General features: G+C 39.5%; 2 protein-coding genes across 2 annotated transcripts; both read left to right on the forward strand.

Annotated features, from left to right (window-relative positions):
• Window positions 1-2,102: 2,102 nt before the first annotated feature.
• LOC104952230 (diacylglycerol O-acyltransferase 1-like) lies at window positions 2,103-5,307 on the forward strand. Its single transcript, XM_010779018.1, has 6 exons — window positions 2,103-2,158; window positions 2,462-2,574; window positions 2,938-3,003; window positions 3,407-3,494; window positions 3,668-3,730; window positions 4,199-5,307. Exons 1-6 carry the CDS (start codon window positions 2,117-2,119, stop codon window positions 4,346-4,348), a joined length of 522 nt encoding a protein of 173 aa, XP_010777320.1. The 5' UTR covers window positions 2,103-2,116; the 3' UTR covers window positions 4,349-5,307.
• A 9,061-nt stretch (window positions 5,308-14,368) lies between these two features.
• LOC104952232 (G-protein coupled receptor 20) lies at window positions 14,369-16,834 on the forward strand. The gene is made up of 6 exons (XM_010779021.1): window positions 14,369-14,509; window positions 14,630-14,896; window positions 15,485-15,729; window positions 15,948-16,032; window positions 16,353-16,478; window positions 16,664-16,834. The coding sequence occupies exons 1-6, from the start codon at window positions 14,369-14,371 to the stop codon at window positions 16,832-16,834; spliced, it is 1,035 nt and encodes a 344-aa protein (XP_010777323.1).
• The last annotated feature ends 1,288 nt before the right edge of the window (window positions 16,835-18,122 follow it).

Here is an 18,122-nt window from a genome sequence, read left to right on the forward strand (position 1 = left end):
CTCGTGACTGAATGACGCGAGTTCATCCCGGCTCCCATGTTTACCCTTTACCGCCTGTCACTCCGCTTCCTGTTTCTCTGTGACTACAAACATGCGTATTGATATGAGGAAGCAAAATGCAGTATCATATGAAGGATAAGTTACAGAACAGAAACGTCCAGCCTCCAAGATATTCTGCGTGAATTCAGATATAGTGTACCACAGTGGCGGTTCTACGGGGTGGCACGGGGTGGCCTCAGAAAAATGCCTTGCCACCCCAGCTAGCACCCCATTTGGCAGCTTTGTTTTGAAAGAAAAGTTGTGGCTCATCGGACATTTATGAGAGAAAATCTCTAATGTCCGAGTGCAAGTGAATGCAGCACAAGACGCGAGCCTTGTAACCCCTCCCGCCCCCCCCCCCCTGGCGCGAGCTTGGAAGTAGGCTTGTTTGATACAAGCGAGACCTGCGCAGACCTGCGCAATTTTGATCAACGTTTTGCTCGTGCGTTGCATGATGGTTAGTCATTTTGTCCGACTTGCTCTGGAGGCTCGCTCACATGAGACGTTGAAATCTCGCGGGACAAAGACGCCCGCAGCCTTGAGAGCGAGGCGGCGCAGTTCCTCTCCACGGGCTGCGGAGGCGAAATGCTTGATGGGAAACGACTCGCTGGTATCTCGAGCTGAGCGCTCATTGGTGGTTTTTACCCCGTGCTGCTGATGAAACTCTCCAATTGGCTCGGCAAAAGTTTGTTGTTGTTTGGTGTCAGTTTTACGTCGCCACTTCCATTCACATTTTTTTGCCGAGCCAATTGGAGAGTTTCATCAGCAGCACGGGGTAAAAACCANCCTCATTCCTGGCTTTTCGGGGCGTGTGTGCTCTTCTTAGTCCGTGCTTTCTGGGTTGTGCTTGGCCCGCGCTGCCTTGTCCCCCATCGTGCTGTGGGCTTCCTGGTGTTCGCTTGGTTTGTTCCTCTCCGCCTTCTCCCGTTCTGGCGCCTGTTCGTCACTTGCTTTCGTCGGGCTTGGCCTTTTTTTGCGTCCGTGCTTTCTTCCTTGCCCGCGCGCCTCTTAGTTGCTTGGTTCGGTGGCTGGCCTGGGATGGTTAGCCATTCCGGCGTCTGTGCGTGTTTTGTCCTGGCTCCGCTTCGGTCCACTGTCTTTGGGGCTCCTCTGGGCGTCTTTCTTCCCTGCTGAGGCTGCGGTCTTCTCTTTGGTTGTCGGTTTCCTCTTTCCCTTACGGCTTTTGTGGTGTGCTTTGCTGCTCTGTGCGCTTGCTCTTGTTCCTGTGTCTTCCCTCCTGTGGGGGTGTCTGCGTCCTCTTGCGCGCGTCGCGTCTTCCCCTTCTTTGTGTTTGTTTAGCCAGCTTGGTGTTTCGTCGGCTTGGGTCGGTTTTGCGTTCTTTTCGTTGCCTCTGTTCTTTTTCTTTTATTTGGCTGGTTTTGGTTCCTCTTGCTGTTGCCTCCTTGTTTGGCTGTTTTCGTTGATTGTTGTGTTGTTTTGTTTTTTTCTGCTTTTCCGTTTTTGTGTCTTTTCTGCTTCTTTTCTGCGTCCTGTTTCTTTGTTGGTTTGTGCCGTGTGGGGTCTGCGTCGGGCTCTCCTTGGCCTGTTGGCCTCCGCCCCCGGCCCTTTCTGGTTTTGTGGTGTGTGTGGTCTTTGCTCTGCCAGCTGTCCCGTTCTTGCTTTCATGGGTCAAAGTTTGTCATTGTTTGTTTATGTGTCAAATACTGCGTGTTCTAATGGTTTCTGAGGAGTTTTACTGGAATGAAAGAGCACAGAGTCTACAGAAGCAAAAAAGCAGCATACTGCATTAAACCTGACCTTCACAGAGAGGTTGAAGTTCATGTGGAAAGGAGGCTTCAGTAGTCTGTCTGCACTCTGTTTAGTTTTGCTATCTTACAATCAATATAGTAAATGTGAGGTAAAGTGTGTTGCCAATGTAACCGGTTAGAACTCAAAGTTGCGATGAGGTCTTAAAATGTATGGAAAGGGTCTTAAAAAAGGTCTTAAAAGGTATTAAATTTGACTTCAGGATTCCTGCATATACCCTGGATAGAGTGAAAGTGAAGCTGACAATTGATGAAAAATAACATGGTGTCATGTTTTTTTAATCACCCGGTCTCTCCTTTCTCTGTAGGACATGGATCTGACCAGGATGACTGAGAGACTTCTAAGATTAGCTGTAAGTAAATACTCAAAATGCGTGAATACAACATGTCATAGTATGTGTGAGTCTATGACCAGCACAAAGGGTGAAATGGAATAACACATAGAGCATTACAAAGTGCAACAGTAGTATGAATAATCACACGATCAGAAGACCATAAAGATGACTTTCAGCCAATCGGTTTTATATTTAAAATATCTATCAAGAATATATATGAGAGTATAGGTAGGAAACATGCTTGAGTTATGCCTCAGGCTTCTTCTTGATGTTAGTTTGGACAGTTCCTCTTAAATGTCTAATTTTTATGTTCTTCTTCAGGTTCCTAACCACTTGTTGTGGCTGATGTTTTTCTACGGGTTCTTCCACTCGTCTATGAACTTCTCCGCTGAGCTGCTGCGCTTTGGAGACAGACAGTTCTATAATGACTGGTGGTAAGTTTCTGCGTGTGTGTTTGTTTCAGTGCATTTCTACAGCGGTCCATTTATTTGCTTGGGTGTGCATGGGAATGGATTTGCAAGTTCACTCGTAAAAAATTGTAAAGTGTATGTAATAAATAATGTCAGTACTTTACAAAACGAATAGACCAGGAAGTCACCTTATGTATGTACTTGTTTTATATTACTAAATCCATTTTATGACTCAAATGTGCTATAAAGTCATTTCTACTTCCTCATTTCCTGCATGACAATAAACGTTTCACACTTTTCATTTTCTTCAATATTGATCGTACTGCCTAAATCCATTGTTTAAACCCTGTAATGCTTCTACACTCTATTTGCTGACTCCTCTTTCAGGAACTCGGAGACGGTGACATATTTCTGGCAGAACTGGAACATCCCTGTTCACAAGTGGTGTCTACGGTGAGTTATTCACACACTCACACACTGAGAGGGAACAATTACATTTATAGAATTGAATATAGTGAACAGCAGCGGGTTTGATGCAGGGAGACAGACCTAACAAGACACACTGATGTATTCTGGAAATTGATTCATCTGGCTGCTGGAGAGTAAGTGCTAGTAATAAATACGGCAGCCTGCAGCCAGTTCCACAGTCACTAACACAGCAGCACGAGCGAAGGCAGCGAGGCTATATTGAATAAGACAAAGCAAATGAAATGCTATTTAAAGCCTATTTACTTTGAATTCCTGTCAGGGAGGCAGAACTACAGCACATAAAAGATTTAAGATGTTTCAACATCAGTATTATACAAACAGATACAATATATCCATTTCAACAGCTGTTCTTTTGTCTGTCTTGCAGCCACTTTTACAAGCCCCTGCTCAGGAGAGGATTTAGTAAAATGGTCAGCCAATCAGCTGTCTTCTTCTTGTCAGCTTTCTTCCATGAGGTAAGAGCTGAGACAAAGAACACTTTCTAATTATATTACATCTGAATACACTGTACCTTAGGTCCTTAACGTCCTTAAAAATCCTCTTTAAGGAAGATGTTTATGTGCAATTTCTCTGATTATATTTGAAAGGGAACCACATGTCTTTGCTTTAATGTCTGTTTCTCTCTCAGTATTTGGTGAGCATTCCTCTCAGGATGTTCAGGCTTTGGGCCTTCACAGGCATGATGGCACAGGTGAGACTCAACACATGTTTCACTGATATCTGAAAAAAATGTACTGTACGATTAAATGTAATAAATTCTTTCTTAATGGTTGAAAAGGTGAAAGAAACAAGTGTAGTTTAGCTGAAAGTAGTTGAGCATCTATGAAATACTTTATTGATGAACGCCAATAATGGCTCTTTTGACTCCTGTGGGACATTTTAAAATGTGTTCTCATTGTTTGGCCTTGGCTTCTGTATCATTAACTTAATTTATAACCTCATTAGGATGACAGGGCATATTTGATGTATCATGGGGAATATAGCAGGACAATTGCCAGTATAAGGGGTGGTCTTTGCTGACTTTGACGGTTTATTATTCATTAGAGAGTGCTGAGTCATAGACAACAAGAACAAATACACAAACAGAGAGAATGTGAGACTGTAATAAGTCATAAAACCTCCAATCACTCACTATGTTTAACTTTAATTTGCTTAACAGATTCCATTAGCCTGGTGTGTTGGTCGCTACCTGCGTGGTAACTACGGCAACGCTGCAGTGTGGATGTCAATTATCATTGGTCAGCCTTTCGCCATACTGATGTACGTCCACGACTTTTACGTCCTTCACTACAGACAGGAGGCTGACTGATGTGTGCACACACACACACACACACACACACACACACACACACACACACACACACACACACACACACACACACACACACACAAACACACAGCAAAGGTGCTTGTCAGGAAATGATCACATCCTGATCATAGTTTGTTTCTAAGACACCTTAACCTTTGTATCTTCCTGCAATTGGTGTTTTTTCTTCCTGAATTTTTTTTTCAAGCTGACAGGATCTAAGAAAAGCTTACAGTTGGATTTTATATGTATTTAAAGTGGAAAATGTTAAATGAATAGTTGAAAACAACAATGTAACTTGGTAGCGTAGGAAAAGCTTCACGTCTCCATGGAGTGACCTTTTTACTCAGGTTATTGTTCCTCCAGTGTCTTTTAAAACCTCTGATGGCCAATTTGGGCCATTTTCGGTTGTATATGTGGTACTGCAGAGAACCTTTCCTTGGTTTTACCAGAGAGGGTTTGCTCCTCCTCAGCAGTGTGCTTGGCCAGTGTAATGTGGCTCAATTGTTAAGTTGACAACACAATTCAGGTGCCTTTGTAAAAACTGTGAAAGAGATTAATGTCCCACTACTTCCTTTTTGTGAGCCAAAGGGGCCTTTATCTGTCCGGTTTTACTGTGAGGTGGAAAAATCTATGTTTCATGGTATGATTTTAATAATGTACAATTGTAATGTTTTGTATGATGCTTTACTTTGTTGGTTATGGAAAGGCCAGCAACTGCATGTCTGTTTGTCCTTTTTTATGCCTAAAGTGCCATTTCTATAATACAGCACACACGCATCATCACATCAACATTTTACATATATTGATTTATTTTAGATCAGAAAAAAAATGTTTGAATGTGATCAGTGAATGAGTGTGTTTTTTTTTTCATGGTACTGGCTTATGGACTTTTGCCAAGTAATGATCAAATGTGTGTCTGAAAATAAACATACAAAGATTTCCATTTGACTCTTACTTTTAAGAATGTGTTTTGTGCCTTTTTTAGTTTTTTCCATCACAACATAAATAAAAAATGTCAGATCATGATTAGGTAATCATCATATTTTAGGAACATTTAAAGTAACGAAGGCAAGATAACTGCCTCTGATTCAACAATGATCTACTGTAGTGTACTGCTGTATTTACGTACTATTCCTAGAACTACATTATCAAATTCAAGAACCTTTTAAGGACTTAGGGGAAGAAAAACCTTACCTCAACACTTTCAGCCAGCAAATCTTCTCATTGAATCTTCTCACCGCTCTTTAAAGGACCCTTGTGCTCCAGTGGAAACAACGCTCTCATTTTAAAACACTACCTATGTGTTGTTCTGACATCTTAAAGGTCATTTACATTAACCATGTATCTCTGCTGTGTCACCTTGAATTCTGAAATTCCCTCATAGTTTCAGTCAGACATCAAACTACATGTTAAATTACTTAAAACAGTCATAGGTCAGTGGTATTCGTCATGATTAGGCTACCTACCAAGCTTACTAATATCTATCTAGGTGAAAAACATTATTTTACCAATCTGCCACAATAATATGTTTGTGTGCGCGCGTGTACAGGCGCAGTGTGCGTATATAGATTTTTCATCTAAATGTGAAATGTGAGAACCGGACTGTGAACCTGTGTTATGTCAGCGTGACAGTGAATTAAACAGCAAGTCTAAGGTATATCACAGAGTTTCTGTAGGCGTGTTTACGTGCTCTCTGAGCGTGTGACATTAAGTTAAACAATCGTCAGTGAGGTTTAGAGAGGAGATGTGACGGGAGACGTGGCTTTGGGGCTTCAGGATGTATGAAATCAGCTCACACTTAGAACATACTACCTTATGTTCTGCATCAATCCTTTTCTTTTTTGATTCTTAGAATTAAGATTTATATAATCTGCAAAATGATTTCATCCACTGTGTAGGGAAGTATGCTGCGCTAGTGTTGGATAGGCTAATTTAAAGACTTTCTGTAAACAAGCACACGACTGGTATTGACAAAGTTTGGAAAATGCTGACCTACTGTGTAAAAGTAAGGTGGTATTATTATCAAAAAACCTAGACCCAGCATGTTCAGCATCACATTGTAAACATCAGTCATTTCTTTAGGGGTCATTATAGTCTCACTCCGTTGAACATAAATACTCTGAAGTGCTGGCTGATGGTTTATAAGCAGTGAAGTGTTCTGCTTGCATCTCAACAAGAAGGATTTGTGCAATTATTTGTACTTGCAATCAATTCCTCACGTCGGTCCACCACCAGTGCCAAAAACGTAAGCTTTCGCTGCAGGACAACCGTACTCCTTCATCCATCCCCGTCTCATTCCTGACAAATAAACCACGAGAGAGACGGCGGGGGAGTGGAATAAAAAGTACAGAATCCTCGCCATTTCTCGTCTATCATCAATATTCCAAAGTCCTGATATAAACAAAGCTTTCCAGTTCCCCTGGTTGGACTCAGTCACACATTTCTCCAACTCTCCCTGTACCTGCACATGCAAACATATAATGATCAATCTGTCATTTCAACAACTATGCATACAGACATACTGTACCCACTCTGTCTTCCTATTTATTTATTCTTTCTTTCACACCTCCTCTTCCCACTCTCTTCTTTCCTTTCGGTCCCTATCCTGCACCTTCTCTTTGTGCTTGTCCTCAGTAACAGGTTGATCCATGGCTCTTCTCCTGACATCCGTTATTCCGGATCTTACCGAGAAACGCTGACAATCTGTGAGTGATGATGATCCTCTAGACAGGAAACCAGGAAACACAAACCTGTCTCATTCTGTGAGATTGATCGAGCGTAGGTCCAGAGACATGTTATAAAGACACTGAGACTTACATTTCAACATAAGTTTTGGTCAGGCATTTGTTAATTTAGATTCATATAATTAGATGATACACCAAAACAGTTATACAGTTTGTCCTAAATATCAGTTTAAAGGACGTACACCTCGTACAAACCCTGACATTTATAATTATGTTCTTCCTATTCACTGATTCCTCAGATTTGACAAAAGCACACACATTTTCATGGCAGCAGGAAAGAAATGGGACATCCGGTTAAATTATTTGTTGCTTTGGTCAGTCCTAAAATAACCTCTACAATAACTATATTACATAAACCGAATCGTTGTGTTTATTTTTAAAGTTTCATACGCTGATTTTATGTTCAGTTTCAATCCCGGATTTTTCCACCATTCAACACAGTGCAGGCAGTGGAGGTTTTATCATTTTGATAGAAGTTATCAGGAGGTTTGTAGTTGGTTCACTATAGCATACATAAATGTCAGAGTCAGGATAAAAAGTAAATCAAATCAGTTGCAAATCACTCAGCTAAACGAGATTCAAATATCTGCTTTAAGATCTTGTGTTTTCGATTTATTATAATATATCACTGTGAATCATGACAAGGCACTGGTCATCGCAAACATTTTTGATGCATTTTTGTTTGTGTAGCCTACTTGTCTATTAAAAAAAAGAGAGCTTTCTGTCTTTGTCACCCAGTTCAATCACTTTTCATCTCAATTCAAATGTATCATAAGTTACAGATTGGGGCCGACTAGATCAATTTCCTTCATAGAAGACACCTCATTTATGGTATTTAAAAAATAAATAAGACAGAGATCTACTGTATATACTGTATGCATCGACAACATATACAATTTAACAATATAACAATTGATCTTTCCTAAAATTAAAATTAATCCAATCAAATCCAACTATTTTTATAAAGTACTTTAAACCCTCCAGACCAAAGTGCTGTACATAGAAATACAACATCACATAAATTAAAGGAAAATATTATCTTAATATAATTATTTTGCACAGAAAAAAGATTTAATTTAATTTATTCTAATTTCTCATGAAATGTAATGTGCTGTGCAGGATTTCACAATGATTACATACCATAACACCAGCTCCATTCACTGATTTAACACGCAGACCCTCCATCACTTGTGTTTTACAGTAGTCATTTAAGCATAAGCCTTAAAAATAACAGTGTTTGATGGTTTGGAAAATGCATGGACCCTCACTGTATATAACATATTAATGTATGAGCTGAGCTTTATGCATTGCGTGCCCACAGATATCTGGTGTGCGTAGATTTGTGCATGTGTGCTCCACAATTGGTGTCTTGTTATACTGTACATGGGCATGCATGTGCGTGTCCCGACTGTAAACACATATTAAGACTTCCTGTCTGAATACCAAACTTAGGGAAGATTTAGAGTGAGAGGGAGGGAAGTGGAAAGAGTCATTGAAAGGAGAGCGAGAGACTGAGAATGATGCTCACAAAGAAAGGAAAAGAAGGTGAAGAAGAAGAAAGACACATTGGAAGGAGTGAGACGTACAACAGTAGAATAAATATCTGAGGATGGTTTAGGAATGGACGCACTGAGTAACATCAGACAGGCTGACAAAGTGACAGAAATGAAAGGGATGCACACATCTGAAGAAGTGTGTTGATGACTACAGGAGACCGGCATGACTCGGGAATCTGAGAGAAGAGACAAACCTGAGACAAGAGAGGTGGACATTCCTACTGAAAGGCTGAACCTGCTCCAGACCAAAAAAAGCGACTGACGTGAGTGGATGTTCAGAGATGATACAGGGGTGCACAGGTGAATGAGAGTTAAAGCATCCTCTTTTGATCGGGAATCACCTGGTTGGACACTTGGACATGAGGAAATATCAGCTTCACTCGATACAGATGTAAGCTGTCCCTGGGTTGGTTTGGTGGTTTGACTGGTTAGTCGATTTCTTTAGAGGTAAGTGGTTTTCAGCATTGGATAAACTGTCCTCAAACAGTACATTGTTTTTCAAAGAGAAAAGGGGAGACGTAGCTATCCTCACCGAAAAAGCACAATTCAATTACAAAACCAAAAATCATTTTAACAGGGTCATAATAAGTTCCTGTCACAAGTAAATTCAGTGGTCAGAATATTACGTGCATAACTGTTGGGTTATATAGACTTGATGAGCAAGCAACACTATCCATTCATTATATTTAAAAAAAAAAAAAAATGTCATGCATTCTTCTTTGTTAAACAATAGGCTGTCTTTGGCTCCTTTCTGCTGTAACAAATGTAAATGTCCCCTCTGTGGGATGAATAAAGGCATTCTGATTCTGATTTACCAGAAATTGAAACAGTTATTATCAGGGTTAAAAAAAAAAGTATGACCATATTCCATCCCAGAGTTTGTAACATATTATGCAATCACAGTACATGGAAAGACCCCGGTGAACTTTCATTGCAAGTGAAAGTATCTCTTAAAGGTCATCATGCTATTTATAGGCAATATCATAGGTCTCAGATATATAAAAATATATAAAAAACATGTTTATGAAGTGTTTTGAACAAAATACCAAACAGATCACCCATTCTAGCCATGCCTCAAACCCATGGATGTATAATAAGAACTGGATACAACGTGGGAGGCGGGGCCTCATTCATTCCTATGAGAGTTGCTCATTGGCGCATGAAGACAAAATGGCCCAACTTTTGAGAGAGCGAAACGTCACGAAAGTATTCATATAATCATATAATCCGTTCTTATTGTGCATCCATGGGTAAAGGTAAAACTCATGTAGTAATGAACACGTCACATGAACATGCCGGGCGGCGCGGTCCCGTGGGTTAGATCCGTGCTCAAATGACGAGGAAAATAACTTTCAGAATAACGTTATTAGCACATTTTACAACTTGAGGACCGAATGTTTTTAATAAGGGCTATACAAATGTTCATACTGGGTAGTTTATTTAGTTTAAAAAAATGTATCCAACGGTTTACAGACGTCTCTTTCCCAATGTTAGTCAATGGGAAAAATTATTTCCGGGCCCAGCGACTCATACGGAAGTGTAGTACCTGGCCACAACGAATAATTTCCTCAGAGTCCGGCACACTTCCTGGGGGCTTGCTCATACCCCTCTATTTCACTTCCTTTTTCAAAAGTGCTGATTTTGGGTATAATACTTTAAAAAAAAAAAGAATTGATAAAAAAAAGGAGGGGGCTGAGCTCATGTGGGACCCGGCAGCTACTGTCTAAACTAAATACTGCCGGGATGAAACGCCATATCATGGATTATCAAGGATTATTTCTAAAACAGTATGGAGCTCAAAGGCTTTCTCTCTTGCCGGTTATACCACAAGGTGAGTTCCTTTTTACTTCCTGCTTCTTCACACACATGCTCTCTCCAGTACAGGTTAGCTCTGAGTGTTAGCGATGCTAATGTAAACACCGATGATATTACGTCCAAAACAGTTGGGCATTGTTTCTGATAGCAACTTTCTGATAGTGCCGTGGGTCCACATTTCCAATATTACGTCATATCGGACGCAAATCTGGATCAGCTCCGTTGTACCCCCGTTTTTAGAGGGTACGGAGGAAAAGAGAGAGGGTTTTATTTTGCGTGAGTTCCCTGACACACCGGGGACACATATTTATGTATGAAAGACATCAAAAAGTGCATTTTGCATTATAGGTCCCCTTTAAAATGACAGTTACAGCAGCAACCAAAATTCAGTTTATCTTGAGGGGCTTTCTGTGAAGCATTAATTTGATAGAGGGCAGCATTTGATACATCTTCCACTATCCCATCCTTTCTTTCTCCCTTTCTATGTATTTCTGTCTTTCAAAAAATCTCACAGACACACACATAACCGGGACTCCCACGGTGCTGGAATTTATTTGGACAGTGTTATTTGCGATCTGCCCCTGGGCGCTCTGCGCTCCCCTCAGTATCACTTTACATTCATTGCATCACCACTTTCTTTGATGTCGGAAGAGGAAGAGCAACAATTGGATAGCTGCAGTGACGCAGTAGATTGATATTGTATGAACTGACTCAAATCAGAGAAAACCTCCAGTATTCTTATTTTTAAAATAGTGCCTCTGTCAAAAACTTGAGCCACATCAGAATTGTATTTGGTATATGCATACAGGTTTTATTGTTTAACCAAAAGCTGATTTTTCTGGCAATTGTTTTGGCCAAATAAACTTAACACGTTTCAATACAATGCACAAAATGTAGTAACACAGAAACAGTAATCCACTGCTGGCTCAACATTTTCTTTAACTTCCTTTCTTTGTGCTACTGAAGCCTTGAATAAACATGACATTTCACCTGGCTGACGCTTTTATTCAAAGCGACTTACAATAAGTGCAAAAACCTTAAAGATTCAAACTAAAAGCAACAAGGAAAGCGCAGATATGATATATATAAATCTAAACAAGAATCAACAACCATTCTGCTAGGCTGTACTTTTGCTAAGTGCTAACAGATTTTAGATCACAGTTGTAGTTTTTTTAATTTTTGTTTTTATTGTAGTTTTCACCATTTACCAATTTATCAATCCCACAGAAAAAATGCAAACGACCTTCGTTAAATCAAAGATAATGCAAAAAACTAAAATAAAGTGTTTATGTTACGTTGAAGTTACGTTTCCTTAATCCTTTGTCTCAGTTTGGTCAACTAAATCTATCGTCCTTTCCTTGGTCTCTGTTGCTGTTTTTGGTCCTGCATAATGTCCATTTATTGTGTCCTTCTGTGCATTCCAATAAGTTCCTCTAAATTTCTATCCAATATTATTGGGAAGGGGGGTCTGCTCAACCCCATTTTGTTGAGAGTGAAGTTTACTTGTTTAAAAGGCAATTTCCTACTTTAGCTAGGTGTACTCTAGGAAACCATGACATCTCCTTTCGATGTAACAGAGCTATTTTATGACCACACATGCTTTAGATTTGGATTGTTAGGTCAGGATATGTTGAGACTAAACAATTATCTCACCAAACACCAGCTTAAGCAACACATTACTGAACAACACAGGAATGTATTACTTGCAATTGTCATTTTTATCTGAACAGATGAAGTGAGTAGTTTAACACAATTTCCCTAAGGCAACGCTCATAACACTCGTTAGCTCTGTTAATGATGATGAACTAGCTCCCAGTAAGTTGAACAACATCAGGGGATGTCACTGTGAAAACACCCATTTATTTCCTTCAGTGGTCTTAATGTTCTCTGGCTGGACTGATCTTGTTAATGCAGATGAATCACATTATTCATGCCTCACCTCAGCTGAGCATGTTATTCTCATTAGCTTGAATAGACTGCATTTTTCATCAGCCTGATGATTGTTTTGCTACGAGAGATTACTTGTGAGCCACGAGCGTACACAACACAAACTTTAGTCACATGAGCAATTAAACCACATTTGTTATGGAGGGAGAGGGGAACATTCCAGCTTCCAGACAATTTTGGGATGACACTCATTGTGATGCTTCATGAAAAATATGGGGTTTAACCTTATGTGACCTGGCAATTTTTATATTCTTAATGCGAATGGATTTCCCATGAGTTTAGCTCAATCAAAAAGCTTCTGCATTTGTGTCATAGTTGTCAACCCATACTCATAACTATGTCAAAGTGAGTGACAGTGTCTAAATAAATTTTCAAATGATATCCCATTGGGATACACTTAATGCGGCACAGTCACTGACTGCCCTCTGCTGTCTATAATAGTCACTCCTGGTACTACTTCATATTTGCATATGTCCCTCTTCACAACTTAAAAGACCATATGTAAAGGGTGATGTAGCTAACCTGAATGTCTAATTTTATAGTCACATGAAAGCAGGATTTTGCTTGTGTACTCAAATTACCAACATACTGTGAAATGTAAAAAAAAACATGTCAAGTCTTGTCACACTGACATCTGTTACAGTTTCACATTTGATGTCATCTACATTTTTCTTTACTGTAGCTTTTCTTCCACATTGCAGTTATTTAACAATCCTCAATAGCAGTTTCATAAAGTGCCTTTTTTCTCTTATAAATGTGTTTACTGAGGTTGTCAAAGTCTCAGAGCTGCACCAAATAATTGAATATAAACGTATCAACTCTGTGATAAATGTATCCAGTTTATTCAAATACACGCTGTTTATCAGAAATTAGGACAAGAATGAACCTTCTTCCTCCGAAGTAAATAAACACAAACTGGCCATTTGGATCATGATTTAGGAAAGAACAAATTACTCTTTATGGTTCACATCTGTGCTAATTAAATGAGATGAACACACACAGGGTTTCTTCTTCTGTAATGATAGCCATGACAAGGTCACATCTTAGCCAGAAAAGGGGTAGATGTATTTCTGCTGTGTATTGTTTGAAAAAAAGGTTAAGATGTATACAACTATGAGTTCAAATCTACATTGACACAAACTGCTCTAAATAAATAAACCCCTTGGAGAAACATTGCTGCAGGCATAAATAAATACAATGATATTATAAATAAATGATCTGAATAAATCAGATATTAATTTAAAGTGGCCATGCCAACAGGAACAACCATAGTGCAGCAAGGGTGGTCTGGGGGAAAGGGGGCAACATAAACATGTGTGTTTTATATATTAAATTATATAAAGCAAATATTATAAGTATTGGTATGAAATAGTCTTTCTTAATCATGAAGGAACCCTATATCGCATGGGGCCCCAGCATGACCCTAACAAAGCAACTGATACAAAAAAATGGCAGTTAAACCTTTTTTCACAGATTATACAGCAACATTTGCATTGATCTTCAGTCAAATTTATTTTAAAAACAACTCATTAACTGAATTTTGGTTTATTAATGTGAGCCCTACATTTGCATAAGGTTAACATCCTTCCCACAGTCTTGTTTAAGTGTGTCTGTTTCCATATTGCCTAGTGAATGCCAGGATAGCTAGCAGCCCATGACAGCTATAAATTGTTATATCAACAATCAGATTTACATTATAGCAACTTTAAGCACATTTCTGCACGTTGCAACTAGACTAAATGTCAAATAAATGTTAATTGTACAACAACAATGTGTGTTTTTGTCCGACAGTTTCTGCAACAACCTTGGATCAATATCATCATCCTAACCGTCACCTAACTACGTGTTTCATCATCATCGCCACCAACATTATCCTCATCATTAACATCATAATTACCTTTATAATGGATTTCAACAGCACTGAGTCCTGGCTTTTGATCAATACTTCATTTCCCACAATGCCTGTAATCGGTAGTGCCAGTAACAGGAGTGGCATGGAAGCATATCTTCAAAGACTGGCTCATTTAGACGAGGGGCTCTACCATGACTTTTACGGCCTCTGGATCGCACTGATGGTCATAAACTCTCTCATTTTCATGGTAGGCATTATTTGGGAGCACTCATAGTAAAGATAGATATACTTTACATCCTTATAAGTTTCAACTCATAGTGACCATGCCGTCTGCACCAACATCCCAATCCTTTCTCCTCTCCCACAGGTTGGTTTGGTGCTCAACATACTTGCCCTTTACGTTTTCTGTTTCCTCACCAAGCAAAAGACCACCTCAGTGATCTACACCATCAACTTGGCGGTGACGGACCTCTTGGTGAATCTCTCTCTGCCGACTCGCATCCTGCTCTACTACAGTGGGGGGGCTTGTCTCACCTGCTCCTACCTGCACATCTTCAGCTACTTTGTCAACATGTACTGCAGCATCTTGTTTCTGACCTGCATATGTGTGGACCGGTACCTCGCCATCGTGCAGGTGGGTTTTGCCTGCAGAATGGTAACATAATTGCTCTCAAGCCTAAAAAACTGATATTTCTGACTTTAAAGGTCACCAATTATGCAAAATCCACTTTTTCAATTTTATACATAAACATGTGTCACCTCTGTGTTAAGGGATTCTGAAAGTTTCAGGAAAAAGATTCGTTCACTATTTGTCCTGATCCATTTATATAAAAATCTGAGCTTCTGATCAGATTTTGGCCACTTTGTGATGTCATAACGATGTTTTGGCTTGTGTAACCGTTAGCCAATCCCAAACCAAGATAACACCCCCCCCCCTTATCACCTGAATCTCCTCCTAGAGCACCATTGTGTTATTTTTAACCAAATATCTCTCAGAGGGGCTTTGAGAGTGGCTCCTTATTTTCATCTAAAGTAACAGACACAGAATCAGCACTTTTGAAACTGGGCTGAAACAGAGGTGTTTATGGGATGCTACAATGCATGATCTGTTCAGAGACATGTTTTGTATATATCTGAGACCTATAATATATTGATGAAAAACAGTATAATAGGGGACCTTTAAATCCAGGAGGAAACTACAGATTTTCTTTTGTCCTTGCAGGTTGAAGCTTCCCGTCGGTGGAGGAACTCCAGTGTGGCCAAATGTGTGTGTGTGTCAGTCTGGCTGTTTGCCATCGTGGTCACCTACTCCTTTCTTTCCACTGCCTTCCAGAACCCGGGCTGCTGCCTCTCAAGGCTCCTGTTTTTAACCATCACTGAGTTCTTTCTACCGCTCATCATCATTATGGTCTTCACGGTGCGGATTATGTGGGCACTAGCTGACCGCCGCCTTATGCAGCAGAGCAGGTATGATCAGTATTATGTTACCAACACACACAAGCAAGTAAGTACATCATATCATGCAGTTTAAACATGTTGTATTAAGTGTCCAAGTTTCATATAAGATCATACCTTAAAAGTAAAAGAACTGAGATAAATTAACTGACATTTCATCATTGGCAAATGGTGCATGGGATCATTGGGATGCTGATGGTGTAATGGTGTTTTTAACTGTAATTTCTCAGAGATAGGAGAAGGAGGGCTGTCCAGCTGCTGAGCATAGTGTTGATCATCTTCACTGTCTGCTTCACACCTTTCCACATCCGACAGGTGAGTGAGAGAGGATGTCACATTCTTTTAAAAGTATTATCATCAGGTTTTTATAGCCCATTATCACTCAAGTAGTCCAAACTCAAAAGGGTCACAAGATAATATCCTTCAAAATGACTATCGGAGACAGAAAAAAATATAGAGCTCATAACTCATTTCCATACTCAGGCCTTTATCTCTTATAAGTGGAAGCTTTTTTAAGTAGTCACAAACAAAAACTGCTTTCTTATCAAGACAAGTAGATACAAATGTTGAACAAAAACATAAATTGTTGTTAGTAATCTGAACTGTGTAGACTGTGTTCTCTTCTTGTGTTGCAGGTGGTGGTGTACTTCCACCCTGAAATGCCTCATCACGTGATAGCCTACCACTTGACTGTCACCCTCAGCAGTTTGAATAGCTGCATGGATCCTGTCGTCTACTGCTTTGTCACAAATAATTTCCAAGTGAGCCTGGAGTACTTTCTCTCCTCACCTCAATTTATCCAATGTATACTATTATCCTTCCTCTCTGCCACCTGTCCATCTCCATCCATCCTTCCCTCTGGCCACCATTTGTTCATCCATCCATCATAAATTCACTTATTTACTCATCGATTCACTGAATAATTTAAATCTCTCTCCTCCTTTAGGCTACCATGAGAAATATTTTCCGCCGCGCTGAGCCAGAGCAGACTAGTGGCGACATCATCAGCATGCAGCACAGCTCCAATGCATCAGGAGGGACGGCCAACGCCATCACTAATAACATGATCAAGATGACCAAGATCTCCCCTACACTGCAGAGACAATCTGGGGAATAACCACGCACTGTTAATTCTCTTTCACAGGAGGTGAAGACAACCGGAAGTTACGGACATGTCACACAGATATTTCTGGACTCAGAAGAGCTCAGGAACAACAGCTGATAATAATATGAATAATAATAAGGATAATAATAATACCAACCTTTTTTTACTTCTCAAATGAATTACAATTCACAAGAGACCATTTAGTCTGCAACTTCACATTATCATCTTGTCAAGAAACCTTCCCACAACTTTGGACCTGAAAACAAAACATTTATATTAATCCTTGAATATAAAATCCACATAATACTAAATCTAATTCATGACACAACTTATTTTATGTAATCTTCATTACTATACTTTGATTAATTGGCTAACATTGCTTGCCAAAACTCATGGAGTTACGAAATGCTGATGTTATCGATAGGATAGGCTATTTTGAAACTGATACCTGCCTGGGAGTGGAAGCTACACTGACAGACTAACAGAATTGGATCAACGTGGAGGACTTCACAATATACAATTGGAGTACAATGTTAGCAGATCAAACCTGAATGTCTTTACCATGGGGAAGGATAGATTTTTGTTCATTTTTGCCTTGATAACACAGTTGCACTTCAGAATGATTACCACTTTTGTGCAGCAGAGGGCAACATTGCTCTCTCTTTCAAAGACCATTATAAGACTAAGGAAAATCCAACCACTCAAGGGGGAACTGTTTGGGCGACTGAAACAAGCTCCAACTTGAATGTTTGGGTTGTAAATATTTTTGTATGATTACAAACTGTATTATGATGTGCTATTAAGTTAACAATTGATCACAACAATTCACAAATGGAGAAAGTATTGGGGTAAATAAAGGGGCATTCAGATGATTCAAAGACTCCTATGTATTGATCTGGTGATTTCCTCATTTTGGACAAAAATAGATTATTTCCGTATCTCACTTCGATGGGATTAAGTTCTCTAGGGAATAAGTGAAACGTATATAATACCATTTTAATTAAGCCCTCTTTGTCTGGTTCTGCAAATGTAAAACCAGTTTTATTTGTAGCCTATTGTGGTTAGAAAAAATGACAAAAACCAATAGGCCTACGTTAAATATCCCATTATCGAAAGTGTTATTATTATACCACTCTTCAAATCATAGATGTGATCAATTGTCATTACTATAATGTATCAGTCAAGTTGATTGGAAGGGGCATCACAATCAACCCTGCCCTTTTTGAAATATTATTGCAATAACATTGATATTGAATTCATAAATTAGTTATAACATGATATAAAAGTAAATCTTTATTAT

Source organism: Notothenia coriiceps, unplaced genomic scaffold, assembly GCF_000735185.1.
Source record: "Notothenia coriiceps isolate Sejong01 unplaced genomic scaffold, NC01 NC01_scaffold00019760, whole genome shotgun sequence".
Classification (NCBI taxonomy): domain Eukaryota; kingdom Metazoa; phylum Chordata; class Actinopteri; order Perciformes; family Nototheniidae; genus Notothenia; species Notothenia coriiceps.

Bases quoted from the DNA above. Each gene is read 5' to 3' on its own strand.
- LOC104952230 (XM_010779018.1), top strand. From the start codon at position 2,117: ATGGATCTGACCAGGATGACTGAGAGACTTCTAAGATTAGCT. The intron at 2,159-2,461 runs GTAAGTAAATAC...GTTCTTCTTCAG, and splicing joins AGAGACTTCTAAGATTAGCT to GTTCCTAACCACTTGTTGTG. The intron at 3,731-4,198 runs GTGAGACTCAAC...TTTGCTTAACAG, and splicing joins TCACAGGCATGATGGCACAG to ATTCCATTAGCCTGGTGTGT.
- LOC104952232 (XM_010779021.1), top strand. From the start codon at position 14,369: ATGCCTGTAATCGGTAGTGCCAGTAACAGGAGTGGCATGGAAGCATAT. The intron at 14,897-15,484 runs GTGGGTTTTGCC...TTGTCCTTGCAG, and splicing joins GGTACCTCGCCATCGTGCAG to GTTGAAGCTTCCCGTCGGTG. The intron at 16,033-16,352 runs GTGAGTGAGAGA...CTTGTGTTGCAG, and splicing joins CACCTTTCCACATCCGACAG to GTGGTGGTGTACTTCCACCC.